General features: G+C 34.7%; 1 protein-coding gene across 1 annotated transcript; it reads right to left on the bottom strand.

Moving 5' to 3' along the window:
• Positions 1-977: 977 nt before the first annotated feature.
• On the bottom strand, positions 978-10906 carry LOC149216365 (uncharacterized). The gene is made up of 4 exons (XM_089392777.1): positions 10754-10906; positions 10384-10584; positions 1379-1471; positions 978-1206 (listed from the first exon to the last, which is right to left on the bottom strand). The coding sequence occupies exons 2-4, from the start codon at positions 10498-10500 to the stop codon at positions 1009-1011; spliced, it is 408 nt and encodes a 135-aa protein (XP_089248903.1). The 5' UTR covers positions 10501-10584; positions 10754-10906; the 3' UTR covers positions 978-1008.
• Positions 10907-14783: the final 3877 nt, after the last annotated feature.

The following is a 14783-nucleotide window of genomic DNA, read 5'->3' as shown; positions in this document are numbered from 1 at the left end:
TCACCATCCAAATTTGCATATTTTTTTGCCTCATTTTGTGTCCACATTTGCATATAATTTTGTGTCTGAGTTCGAGCCTAAATTTGCATGTGATTAGGAATCATTTTTTACATCCAATATGGCATCCTTGGTTTCACCTTTTTTCAGCCCCATTTTGCATCTTGTTTTATGTCTTTTCTTACATCTTTTTTTTTTCCTTTTTTGCACCGAAGTTTGCATCCCAAATTTACACCATTATTTGCATCATCATTTGGCATATTAATTTATAACGTTTTTTGCTTCTTTTTAACGCTCAACTTTGCATCTTAGTTTACATCTAGTTGTTGTCTTTTTTTGCATCTAATTTGGTGCCCATTTATGTGTCCTTGTTTTTGCCCAATTTGATATCCTTTTGTATGCCATGTTTTGTTCCCTTCTTTGTGTCAACTATTGCACAATTTTTCACTTCTAATTTAAAACACTTTGTATGTCAATTGTTTGCATTTTGTATTAATTCCTAGTTTAACATCCAATTTTACTTTCAATTTTGCATCCATGGTTACATCCGCATTTGACTTCTTATATAAATTATATTTTTCTTTACATATATGACCCCCTTTATAGATTCATAGTGAAATATATGATAGTTTCTAAATATCATTAAAGCAGATATCACAATTCAAAATCATTTGTAAAGAAATTTAAGAGAAATTGACAACATCCATCCAAAAAAATAACAATGTGTCATTAACAATTTTCAAAACATGTATAAAATAGTAACATAATACTAATAAAATCAGTATTATTTTTAATCAAAACAAGTAAAATTCAAATATGATTAAAAAATCAAAATATTTCATGAATATCGTTATTCTACGATAAATTAACAACATACATAAATCAAACTCATCGTATGATTACAAAATCAAAATGTCTCATTGATATAGGGTAAATTCACAACACCCATCTAAACATAACAATGTCATTCTACACAATAATTTCTTCATAAAAAACAATGCATGTGCATGCCTAGCTACCACCACCAAGATCATCCTCATGATCATCTTGACCATCCTCATTACTCTGATCCACATCATCACCAACACCACAACTATCATCATCATCTCCTCCTTCACCACCATCATCCTCATCCTCATCCTCATCATCTCCTGATATATGTTGAACATAATTTGGATCATCGTCTTGGCAATCATTACCTATAGCATTCTAACAAAAAAAATCAATATTACATGTTAGTATTAATTACATAACACAATGCATGTTTTTGTTATACAATGTTAACCATAAAATGAGGTAAGATATAATATCTAATAGTACTAAAAAATAAAATGAAAATATGGTTTAAAAGTATATTGGAAATCCAACTAAGATTACATACCATAGAGTCCATCCAAACAACAAATTCAACCCATCTCTTTTGCTGCAGCACCTCCTTTTCCAAATGATTTGGAGGTCTTCCATATTTTAGTTCCTATCAATCAGTAAATAGGGAGAAATTAGATAACAATGACTTTCTTCTAGTACAAAATTTATTAAAAAAATATCACATGTTTAATATACTTGCAAAGGTTGTTATCAGTGCTTTTAAACCTTTCTGGCCACTACAATGAGTGACTTTTGTCTTGGTTAACCTCGCCTTGGATGCCTTGTCCTTAAACATAAACCAATTCAATTTATTTTCACACAAATACATGTCTAAGATACTTATAAGTATTAATACATTCTAAATAATGTTTAATGAAAAATTCAATACCTGAATTCTCTCATTGTCAGCTTTTCTTTGTGCATCCAACTTCTCATATGATTTTACAAGTTCTTTCCATACTTTAAAAGGTATGTCAATAGGTCTTTGTTTCAGTCTTTGATCTTGAGGCATTTTTTTAATTTTTCTTGTTTGGTTAAAAATTTTGGTTAAAAAAACCGAACAAGTAATTCACATCAATGGCATGTGGACTCTATGGATATGTGTAAAAAAATGGCTATAAAGAAAACATCCAAAAAACATATGAGCTCTCCCTTTGATGGTCACTTGGGGCATATGGCTGGAAAGGAACAACTCCATTTTCGAAAATCAAGGACAATCCTTTCTCAAAGTCCTTCCTAATATTTGCTCCAAATGTCTTAAAATGAAAAACAAAATTCAAAAGTCATCCTCAAACATCTCCCTTAAATATAACGTTGGACCATAAATTCTTCACTTTTATTGTTATCGGCTCTGGAAAGATTTTTCTATATGCAATTATATAATGAAATATGTGTGCACTAATGAAAAAACATTGAGTTTCATTTTTCATAATCACAAACAATGAAAAAAGAATCACACGTAACTAGCATCATTTTGGAAATTTTATATTTATTAAAAATCTTTAACATGTTTTCCTCCCATATCTCATAAAAAGGTGTGAAATTTTTTATATACTCTCCAATAAGCCTAAGGATCACATACCTTTTAAAACTTTGCATTACCATTATATGTTTCTCCTTGAAGATATATAATATGTTTCTTCTTTAACATATATATTATGTTTCGCATTTCTTAATATTTGACAAAATACTAAAGTTGAAAACAGTGGTCATTGTCTCAATCATATTCCTGGTGATCTTGTTCAGCATAAAACAGTTTGGTACAAGCAAAGTAGGCATGACATTTTCTCTGGCACTCATGATATGGTTTTTCTCTATTGGTTCTATTTTACTTTACAATATTATTTAACATGACATGACAATTTTAAGGGCATTCAATCCTGTTTATATCTATTACTTGTTCAAGAGGAACACTATCAAAGCATGGATGTCCTTAGGAGGTTGCGTGTTATGCATAATAGGAGCTGAAGCTATGTTCGCTGATTTGGGTCACTTCTCAGTAAGATCCATCCAGATAGCCTTCACATGTGTAGTATTCCCATTCCTACTATTGGCTTACATGGATCAAGTTGCATATCTTATGAAGCATCCCTCTGTGGTGGAGAACGTATTCTCTGCTTCAATTCCAGATGGTTTTATCTGGCCAGTCTTCATGATAGCTAGTGTTGTTGCCATGATTGCAAGCTAGGCAATGATCTCAGCAACAATTTCATCTATTAAAATGTCCATGGCCCTAGGATGCTTTCCCAGATTGAAAATAATTCACACATCCCGACGGTTCATGGGTCAGATCTACATTCTTGTCATCAACTGGGTTCTAATGATAATGTGTGTCTTGGTATGTGATTGTTTTAAGAGCACGGTCGAGATATCAAATGCATATGGCATTGCAAAGGTAGAGATGATTATGGTGACTACAAGCCTAGTGACTCTTGTCATGGTTCTTATATGGGCAAAAAATATATTCCTTGCGATTGGATTTCCTGTTCTATTTGGATCAACTGAGCTAATTTATTTTTCTGCAGTTTTGATGAAAGTGGGGGAAAATGGTTGGATAAATGGTTTTTGCCACCTACTTCCTTCTTGTGATGTACATTTGGAGCTATGGAAGTGTTCTGAATTATCAGGAGTTGTATATCTTGTTGGTCACAGAGATGTCAAGGCTAGAAAGGATTCATGGTTTCCTAAGAAACTGGTTATAATCTACTTCTATGCTTTCATGAGGGCAAACTGCAGGGCAGGCCCTGCAAGCCTCAATGTACCTCACACCAATCTCTTGGAAGTTAGCATGACATATACTGTCTAACTTGAAGGTTTCCATGAATCAAACATGCTGAATGTTTTTCAAGGACCAAGTCACAACATCAATATGGTGATGGATAACAAAGATTTCCTTGAAGGTGGCAGAGATGAAGTGAATTTTAATGTGAAGTTAATAATCATAAGTTTTGTTGTCGACCAAGATCTTCATTACTTAGTCCTTGATTTTGTTTGATAGAGAATAATAGCCATTCCTATGATTAATCACTGATATTTATGAACAAAGACACCATTCTTTTTTCAATGAAGATGATAGGTGGTATTTTATATGCATGGTTAAGCCTAAGATAAGCCATGTTTTCTACATAAGAAAGTTATATTAAGTTATATCCATGAAAATGAAAGGAAGATGACATTGCATGTTTCCTCGTATAGCTAACCATCGCTCAATAACATTGGATGCTTCTCCACCTCATTCATTACATCATTGCTTAAGAACCTTGGATACTTCTCCATTTTTTTTGACATCATGTATTGATTATGTTGTTGTTGGAGGTTTTACAATAAGTTTTTCAACATCGAGCTTACTAGGGCTTGCACCACCGGGGTTATTAGTAAGAATCTCATGAGGTTTGCATAGCCATGATTATTAGAATCAAAATAGTAGGATTTGCACTAAAAAACAGTTCATAGAGCTTTCCTGCTGGGGAGAAAATCACAAGTTCAACTTCTGCAGTGTAGAGCACCGAGAGCTCATAAGCTTTCTTCAGCAATCCACCTACATTTGGAAAATGTAGCCTACCTGCTGGCGATGTTCTCAATCCTCTTCCTCTGCATCTTTCCCCTCACTATTCTTGTATGTCCTCTTTCGTTTTTCCCTCCAAACAAACCCTCTCAAATTGAGAAAGCAGAACAACTCACTCGATGAGAATCCGAATCCAATTATCGCTTCTAACAATAACCCAATACGATACCAGAAGTGATTACACAAAACCTCATTGACTCTTCATTTGTTTGGAAAAGAGCCAAGCATATACTTCTAACGAGGGTTTCCGTCTCAAGTCTGGCTCGTAGGACGTCACTTAGTCAATTGCGAGAAAAGTTTTCCACCTGCCTGTCACATACGGTTTGTCACACTATATATTAAAATCAGGGACAATCCTTTCTCGGAGTGGACAATCCATTTGAATGCATTGATCAATGCTTTGTGCAACGCTGGTAGAGTGGACCATGCAAGGAACTATCTAATGGAGATGAAAAAATTTAAATCCTGATATAGTTTGCTATAGGACATTCATTGGAGGCCTATGCAAGTTGGGTATGGTGGATGAGGCAGTGAATCAACTGGCGATAATGATTAGAAAGGGTCTCTCACCCACATATGCTCTGTACTATTCACTCATCAAAGCTTACTGCAAATCAAAGAAAGTTCAAGCCGCTGCCCAGATACTGAACAAAATGCTTAGGGAACGTGTTGTTCCAAGTCATGCAAGTTTTATCTATGGCATGCATCATCTTGAGAAGGTAGGAAAAAAAATTGAGGCATAAAAAGTTCTTGAAGAAGTGATAGATTGTAAATCCTCTGTACATGTTAAAGTATACACAGAAGTAATGTCTGCTCTATTTCAAACCAGTGAAGTGGAAAAATCATTACAATTAGAAGGCAAAAGAATTAGAAGAGGTTGTGAAACTAACTTTTTGACTCTGTAAAACAGTGTTTCTCTAAGGGAAAAATTGATGAGGTATCCAAGATTTTAGAAGGCATAAACCAAAGATATCCGGTACAAGGTATTACATTATGAAAAAATTGAAATGGTCAGATTTATTGTTTTTCCAAGGAGACCACTCTTGCTTGAAGGAATGGAGAGGGCTCTGCTCGTAAGAAAGTACTGAACCAAGACCATTGTCAAAAAATGTTGAACCAAGAGTATTGTTAAAAAGCAATGTTGCTTAGTTGCATGAAAATTTAATTGTCCAAAATTTAATTTTGGACTCTTTGCTGGCAAAATTTCATATAAAGGTATGCCCTTTTGCCTTATAACATGATGATTTTAATGAAAATGGAGGAAGGGAATCAACTTCAGAGAATCAAATGAAGTTAAAAAATATTAGATTATCAATTATAATCCATAGGAAGGTAGGAAAATAAAGGGTATGGTTGTGCTTAGCCTAAAACTTTTGCCTCTCATTTGAGAACTTTTCAAAAACTCAACTTTATTTCTGAATCTATAAACACAACTCTAAGTTTACATCTCAATTTACAGGGAAAGATTCGGTTTAAAGCAAATCTAAAAATAAGAATAAGCAAATCCAGAACTAAGAATTTGAAGCATTATTATTGTGGCAGAGCAAGGCAACTAAAATTTGAGTGTGTGGGAACAAAGTGGGATCTAGAACATGGAAAACTCACCAAAAAAAACAGCAAATATTGTGGAAAGTGGAAAAGAGGAAAAAGAGCATCATTCCTTTGTTAATTCTCATACAGAATACAAATTAGATGCATGGTGTGAAGGAAAATGAAATTTACAAATTAGATGCATATGACCATAACATGGGATGTCCCCCAACTTTAAATTTTGCATCATGCAGACATCAGGTAGCAAGCCAAGGAGCATCTCGAGCTGTTCAGGAAATTTCTGTACCTCCACCCGACAAATCCTGAATCCTGGATATAGGAGTTGCAAATAAAGTATGGAGCTTCTTGAAAAAAAATGTTAGCAATGGGTACTAATGCTAGTTTTAACTTTAACCTGCTTGCAATGAATACTCGGCAAATCCAAGTGTATCTTGAGGTAAAATTTGTTGACAATAGAACAGGATGGTTTTCCTGCTGTTGATACAAATGGCTATTGCTGTTAAGCCTAATTTTAACTATGATATGTTGCCAGAAGACATGTCCCCAAAATTTGGACAAATCCCTCAGACCATAGGATGTGTTCCTCAATCCCAGGTATGCATCCTCCTACAACATGGCATAGAGCAAAATATGCTTAACAGAAGTAGTCATTCACATCAATAGCAGGAAAACCATCCTGATGTGTTTCCAACAAAACATTATCTTGTGATACCCTACACACCACCATATTGGGTAAAAATGTAAAACTAGCATGTGTACCCCCAATGCCAACATTTTTTTCAAGAAGTTCCAAACCATAGCAGACAAGACTCTAGATACTAAAATGACAAGAAAAGTTTACAAAACTTTGAGAATTGTCAAGCCTGTTTTAGACTCTCAGATATCTAGTGGGCTATGCCTGTCCATGAATGCACGTGAGAGACCAATAATATACAAGAAGGCAATGAAACAATCACAAAAGCACCTACACTCAAAATTCCATTCTGGAAAGAAGGAAAAGACTCACTAAGGATACCAAGGGGTGCAAAATTCTAGATGTGAGGAATGGCAGTTACTGAGGAATACGGTTCATCTATTCTTACTGTTACAGATAATGCATTTACCAGATTGACTCAAGGTCTATTTCCTAGTGTCATGGAACACTGTGTTTTGATGATGGCTTTTGGTCTTGTTCCCATGGAACTGTAGTTGCATCTGGCTTAATCAATATGAAAGGGCTTCCCTGTGTGCGATTAGGAAGAAGTTTCCTTTCTTTCTCCTCTGGGTTATGTTTCAAAATTATAACCATCAGCTATCGGTATGTTGAAGGGATCACACACCTTTCAAGCAGAGCCCATTTTTCTGCAGGATTGTCCATAGGCATTGTTGCAGGTAACACCCCTTCATACAGAAGCCAGTTTTCCACAGAAGAATGGTGGTTGTTCAGTGACTCAGGGCCTCTCTGTGCAGTCACAAGTAGTATCAGCATTATAACATATCCTTTCAGAATTCAAGTATATCTTCTCACTGGATAGCATGATTAAAATGTAGAAAAATGTTATGGAGTGTCCAAGTAGTGTAGAACAGAGAAGCAAGAAAAAATACCACAAGACAACCATAGGGTTGATAGAACCATGTTTAGGCACATTACATATTGCTTGGTGACAGAGTCTTACACCTTTGAAAGGAATATTTGTTTCCCTACATTTCTATTGAACAAATACAAACCTGAATATGTTCTAAGGACTATCATGGAGGGAGTCGAGATGACCCACAGGACCCATAGCTGAATACACAAGGGGATTTCAATGCTGGAAATCTAGTTTATAGCATAGTAGCAAGATTTGGTCATATTGCTCTTTATTATATGGAAATTCGGCAACAGTACAAAATTCAGTATGTTTTCACTGCAATGCAGATACAGAACAGTTCACTTACCTTATAATGTCTTTGATACCCATCAACATATAAGCCCCAAAAAAACAGAGCAAAAACCTCAAAAAAATAAAAATAACAGTAAGAAAACACTTAAAAATAAACTACATTGCAAAATTTTCAAAGAATAAATTGCTTTTTCTGGTTTTAGTGTGTTCTGAGGATGAAATTCTTCTAAAATATGGAACAAAACGCTTATTTTCATACTGAGAAATATAGATTTCCATATTGGAACCATGCTGCATTTCTTTATTAGGTATTTTCCACACTGAGTTGTATTTGAATACATATTCGGATTCAAATTTTGCTACTATGGTTTATATCCATTCCTAGTTACACGTATGCTGAAATCAGGGAGGTCAAGGTAATCAGATAAATTGTCACAACAATTATGAACAAGAGGCAACCTTCCTTGAAATTCTTGAACCTCCAGTAATCAGAAAAATTGTCACAACAATTATGAACAAGAGGCAACCTTCCTTAAAATTCTTGAACCCCCTACCCTTGCCTGGATTTGCTCACGGCGCCAATCAGTCCTCATGTACATGTACATCAAAATATTTATTATATAATTAACTATAAATTTTTTAACATTAAAAGGACAAATAGATCCTCTGTTCATGTAGAGATGCTCACTGACGACCATGTTGACAATGGCGATGAGAGGGAGAAACTGCCGTGATATCCAATCTTCAATATGCATATTTTAGATAATAAAGACTGACCTACTAAGTTAACCAAGTAGCCGTTATACAAAGTACACATAAATGAAGGTCAAAGATAAGAGATTTTTTTTCTCACTTTCTTTGCTTCCCACACAAACTATTACTCGATTTCAATTTTTCTTATTAGATTCCAAAATTTAATGAAATTATCTAGCTGGGAGCATTGTTGCAGTGCATGGCTTTTATCCACTATCTCCACTACAAATTTTGAAATGACAACAAAAAATCCATTAAGACCGGAATCTCCCCACAACAGTGAAAGCAGAGTTCATTATTCAAGAACAAAGTAAAGCGAACCAAATACTCTAAGAGCAGGACATGCATGAGTCCTCCAGACCCAGATCCACTAGATTGATTGCATCATTTTTTCAGCTGGATGAAGCATCGATGACCCGGTAGATGCACCAGTCATGAGCAAAAATAACAGACGATCAGTGATTCAGAAGCACCCTTACCAAGCACAGTTGAGATCATCCAGATAATCCACAAGGCCATCTAGGTATGCTATCTTACAAAAGCTATAATTCTCAGCTTATATCTTGTAGACACTAGACAGACACCCATCACCAGGGTTCTCCCTTCCACACGTAACCCGTCAAACTTTGCAGTCCGATGAGCTTCAGTAAAGTTTGCCAGGATAGAATCCAGCCTGGTTTATGGCCCTGCATACCTCTCCTTTGACGCTTAGATAAATTAGGACTTATTTATTTTCTAGGCTTCTGCTATTAGTCTCGTCTTCATTGTATCAGGTTTATCTGTTATTATAATCCTTGAAAATCTGATAAGGAAATCCAAGAGATGCTTCTCCATATTTGTGAATGGCATTCTTCGTAAAACTGTTGACATAGACTAGTGCACCTAAATCTGGGGGATTTAAACTGGTTACCTACTAACACGTAACCAGAACCAGCCAGATGCTCGTCTTCATTGTATCAGGTTTATCTGTTATTCTAACCCTTGAAAATCTGATAAGGAAATCCAAGAGATGCTTCTCCATATTTGTGAATGGCATTCTTCGTAAAACTGTTGACATAGACTAGTGCACCTAAATCTGGGGGATTTAAACTGATTACCTACTAACACGTAACCAGAACCAGCCAGATGCTCAACAAGATTGGCTACAAACAATTGAGATAATCACCCCTTTGTTATTTTATCATTCGTCATTCTGTTAAATCTGAAATCTTATTTGTAGTCTCTCCTTTTCAGCGAATACCTTTAAGCACTCCAGCATCAATATATAGTTTTAGTCCCATTAACCTAATGTCCTTTCATCATTTGTGGACATTTATATAATTTATTTCTTTATTCCGAAATTCTTCTTAAAATTATTATTTCCATTTCTTTATGAACCTTCTGCTGTCGAGCAATTGGTGTTATTTTGAGCAAAATAATTTGTAAACGAAGTTTCTTGGTTAGTGAAAAGCCTGCCAAAAGTACCTCTACGCCAAGTAGATCCCTGGAAAGTGTCTATTTCTCAATGTTAGTGACATCTCAACACATTCACCCATTCGAGAGCTTTCGTAGGCAGTCAGCGTCGTATGTAGAGCATCTAGCTCGGCGGGCCTCACAGTTTGTGAGGAAGAGTAAGCAGATCGCAGAGTATTTGCTTATTTCACTCCTTTCGGAAAACCTATAAAAATTTTAAAGTAACTGCTACTTACGAATCATAAGTTTTTTAAAATAAATTCTACTTAGTTTCAGATTTTTAAGGGGTTTTACCGACCCAGAAATAGAGATTCAATAAATGGAAGAGAAGCTTACTGATGGTGACATCGCCGTCGGGGCTCTGGAGCATCTTGTCCATTCCCTTGGGGTCGAGTGAGGTGCGGAGGATTCTCGCAACGGACCTGGCGGCCGCAATGTTGGCCTTCTGAGCATCTAAGCCTTTGATTCGGGTCTTCTGCTCCTGCTCCTTTCTTATGATAAATGGCCTCCCATACTCATCAAATGCCAGCGCCATCCCTGCAAACAGTAACAGATTGCAGCACAGAGATTAAAACCTAAACATACAAGAGTGGCTGCTAAAAACACACTGGATTTTGAACCAGAAACCTGAAATGCGTGTACTCCTCTCCGTGTGGAAGACTGAATGTGCGGGTGGAAATCCATTGAAGTTAAAACTGGAACATACCTTGGCGCCGTCAATGGACTGAAGAACCGATCGTGGGGTTCGAGTGTCTGCTACTGGTGAAACCCTAATTCGCAAATCTCTGCAATCTCATTTTCGCTCCCGCCCTGCGAAAAGCGAACAGATCCTCCTTCTTGTTCTAGAACGTAAACGAAGTTTGGGTTGGGAGGGGTTTTGTAAAGAAAAGTAAAGCTTTACCTTTTTTCAAAAATGCTAATTTCATAGTGAAAAATAGTAAATACATTTTTTTATTTTCACATCACTAGTTAAGTAGCTATATAATGTTTTTGGTTCTTGGTTAAGTTGGAAAATATTTATAATAATATAATTTTATGGTTGTTGTTTAAGTTTATTAGGTGTTATTAAAACAATAAATACATTTTTTTTTATTTTCACATCACTAAAGAAGTAACTATATAATGTTTTTGGTTATTGGTTAGGTTAGAAAATATTTATAATAATAATAATATAATTTTATGGTTGTTGTTTAAGTTTATTAGGTGTAATTTTTTTTAATTTCAATTTAATAATTTTTAAATGGAAAAATATGATTTTAATTTGGTTGTATTGAAAATATTTATATGTTTTTACATATAAGGTGCGTGCAAACAAAGGAGAATATATAGTAAGTCTATTTAATAGTTAATAACAAGTGTTAATTTCTTAAAATTATATGATAAATTTGAAAGGAGTAGGGTATGTATCTTTTTTCGGGTGAAATATATTAAAATTATTGTGTGAATGGGGTTGTAAGACCCTATATTTTCATCCTGGGAAAATATAGTCCTCTCTTAGCCACTTGCATAGTTTAGATTGTCATAAGCAAAGTAGGTACATTGTCTTAAGATGTAAACATTTCATTTTAAGCAGTGTCATAATGTGGTTTCAGCGAAGCATTAAAAGATGGAATGAGCATGCACATTTGGGATGCTAGTGTTATATTCAGCTTGAGGCATGATTGCACGTCTAAGAAGACTCTAACAAGGGTTGCAGAGGAGAGGTTGGGGGATTGTAGTCTCACTTAGAAGTGTATACAAGCAAGTTAAGCCCTATGAGAAGTTGTGAAACAAAATTAAGGGATTTGACAAGTTGCACGAAGGCAACTTAGTAGTGGTACTAAGTGAGCAATCCTTGATTCAACTTGATACTCTCTCCTTGGCACTACCACTTTGTAAGATGGAGAAGAAATGTGAAATAGATGTGCAACCCACTAAAGAAGTTGAAGGTTGTTGTAATGTATATCGGTGGTTATGTCATGATGTGAAAGGAAGTGTTGGAACTTGGAAGGTGACCATTAGAGTAGATTTACCATGGAGTGCAAGGAGGTGCAAGGATCTGATAAGGAGGGAACTACACAAATCTAACAAGTAGGCCATATTGGGTTAGGATATTACTATTTTGGGACATCCAAAGTTGAAGGTGCATTTTATGGAGGTGCAGTCGAAGTGCTTGGGTGCGTGCCACAGCGTAAGGGTATCTATGACTTTTAGTGTGTGTTAGTGGTGTTAGTGCATTGTGTTTGATCAACACTAGCTAGAATGTGTTCCATGAAGGAAAAAATCCCACAAATTTGGGATGACTTAACCATTTGGCATTTAAGGTGTGTTATGTCCTAGTTTTGAGGAGACAATTAGAACCATCTTAGAGTGTGATGGGTTGTGCCATGGACTTAGGTCCACTTATATGGGTTGAGGTGTAAAGGTACCGTGTGAGTTGAGGAAAATGATTACAATGCTTACCTATATAAAGTGTTTATGATATAAGATTAATAAGTTTTTGTTGGAGAATGGAAGAGGAGGATAAGAAAAGAGAGGCATTAAGGTTTGTTGTAAATCAATCAAAAGGAACGAACTTGTTAATCTTATTAGCAAGATTGTTCAAGTTGTCTCTTCAATAGGAGTGAATTTTGGCTAGGACTAGGGAGTTAAGCATTGATTGGGTACTCTGGAAATCCAAGACCTAACATATCCAAGCTAGTCCATTAAATAGATTCATCTTGGGCAAGGGTTGTTAAGGCTAAGGTGCAAATATCCCCTCTGCTCAAACTATTTAACATGCAAAGTTGGATCTGATTCTTCAACTTGTCCTGACGATGAACCACACTGGTTGGTTCGAAACGCCTAAACAAATGATATATCTTGTGATTTACGCTGGAAAAATTTCTCGTAAACTACACATTAAGAAAGTTTGTGCACTCCTATATGGATAAACATGCTTATTATCTTTCATGAGTTTCATCAAATATTTAACATATTATTCATCAAATTTATTTAGATATTCATCATCTCCAATTAACAAATATACATTAAGCAAGTTCATGCACTCTTATATCGATAACATGCTTATTATTTTTCATGAGTTTCATTAAAGATTTAACATATTATTCATCAACTTTGGATTTGGCGAGGATGAATTCTAGTATATTACCAAGTGTGTTTTTTTCAATTGTAGTTCTTACTTTCATGATTAATTTGGTTGTAATTTTTACTTCCACGATTAATTTAGTCTAAGTTCTCTAGGTAGTCATTAATGATCTATTCAGTGCTATGTGGGGGTTTTACTTTTCAACAAATATGAAGTATCTATGTTACATTGGGACCTAGTGACCTTGTTGAAAAACCCTAGCAAACATCTTTGAAACCATTTACTAGCACTAGTTGAACTTGAGATATCTCAAAAACTAAAAGGAACAAATAAGGGTTGCTTTGCCAATCCACTCATAACCTAATCCATGTTGGTGTACTTATATTCTCAAAGTGAATCAAATACCAAGAATGATCTATGTCTGCTAAAACCTATAATCACATTGTTTCCCTAATAGCAACTAAAAACTTCTATACCCAGTTGTTGAACTTTTGCAAACAATTATAAACCTTCAACAAGAAGTAGTTTTCTAACGAGAATTATTGCCATATCTTCCTTGGTTTTACGAGGAAAAAGAAATAAAATTTCATTTGTTATCAAAGGTAAACCAAATTCATTATTTGCATACTTCCAAACCTAGGGTTTCGTATCCAAAGTAGATCCTAACCACATCAATGAAACAAACTTTGTTTTTATGTATCATCCAAACATTATGTACAATTACAGACTCACCTCTAATCCATTGTTTATAAAAATGTTGAATATTTTCATACATGATATACTGAACAGTTGGACAATGAAAATAGTTGTCATCGCTATTCTTCCATTTATATGCTTTTTGCAACTTATTTGAAAGAGCAATTTTGTCCCAACAATTAGACTTGTAGCATAAAGAACATGGTTAATACATATGATTAGACCAAAAACTAGTTACTACCAAAATTCAACCAAAAAAAATATTACTGCATAAAAATAGAATTAAAAACAAAAAATATAAAAACAAAAATTTCCCAAATTAAAAATAAATAAATGATAAACTTTTTTTTACCAAAATTTAGTGATTTTTTTGGTGCTAATACTAACATCACCATTACAACAAGATATTTTTCTAGTGCTAATACTGCCATTACAACAAGATATAAGAGGGATATAATGCAAAAAGTTTAATAATAATATGTATGTAGAAGATGGTCTTCAGACTGGTGAATTCATGATAATCAATGGGAGTACAGTCAAAATAATTGGATGTTATTTACTTTTTTACATAGATTGTCAAAATAATTGCATAAATTGGTTTTTTTTAACCAAAATTTAACAAAAACTTTGCTAGTGCTAACATTAGAACCACCATTACAACAAGATATCTTTCTAGTGTTGACAACACCATTATAGTAAGATACCTCAAGAGAGACAGAAAATCTAAAAAGTATGATAGTAATACGTATCCAGAAGATGGTATTGAAACTAGTAATTGTTCACGAATCCATAAGATTGTAAGGTCATTCTCATTATCATAATCATTGTCATCATCATCACATCCTTGTCATTGTTATTGCCATCATTACATTATCATCATAATCACCATTCATGCCATCATCATCATCATTATGGACATTGTTTGCAATTGCTCATAATTGTAGATGTTGTAAGAAATATCATCAACCCAAAA

This window comes from Pinus tabuliformis, chromosome 1_1 (genome assembly GCF_031772625.1).
Source record: "Pinus tabuliformis cultivar Carrire ecotype Pingquan chromosome 1_1, CPIR1, whole genome shotgun sequence".
Taxonomy (NCBI): Eukaryota; Viridiplantae; Streptophyta; class Pinopsida; order Pinales; family Pinaceae; genus Pinus; species Pinus tabuliformis.
Note: the sequence above shows the minus strand (reverse complement) of the source record. Positions and strands in the feature narration are given on the sequence as shown.

Coding starts and splice junctions, on each gene's coding strand:
- LOC149216365 (XM_089392777.1), bottom strand. CDS start 10,500: ATGCTCAGAAGGCCAACATTGCGGCCGCCAGGTCCGTTGCGAGAATCC. Junction 1,472..10,383: donor CGACGGCGATGTCACCATCA/GTAAGCTTCTCT, acceptor ACTGATTGATAG/GAACTAAAATATGGAAGACC. Junction 1,207..1,378: donor TTGTTTGGATGGACTCTATG/GTATGTAATCTT, acceptor TTTTTTTGTTAG/AATGCTATAGGTAATGATTG.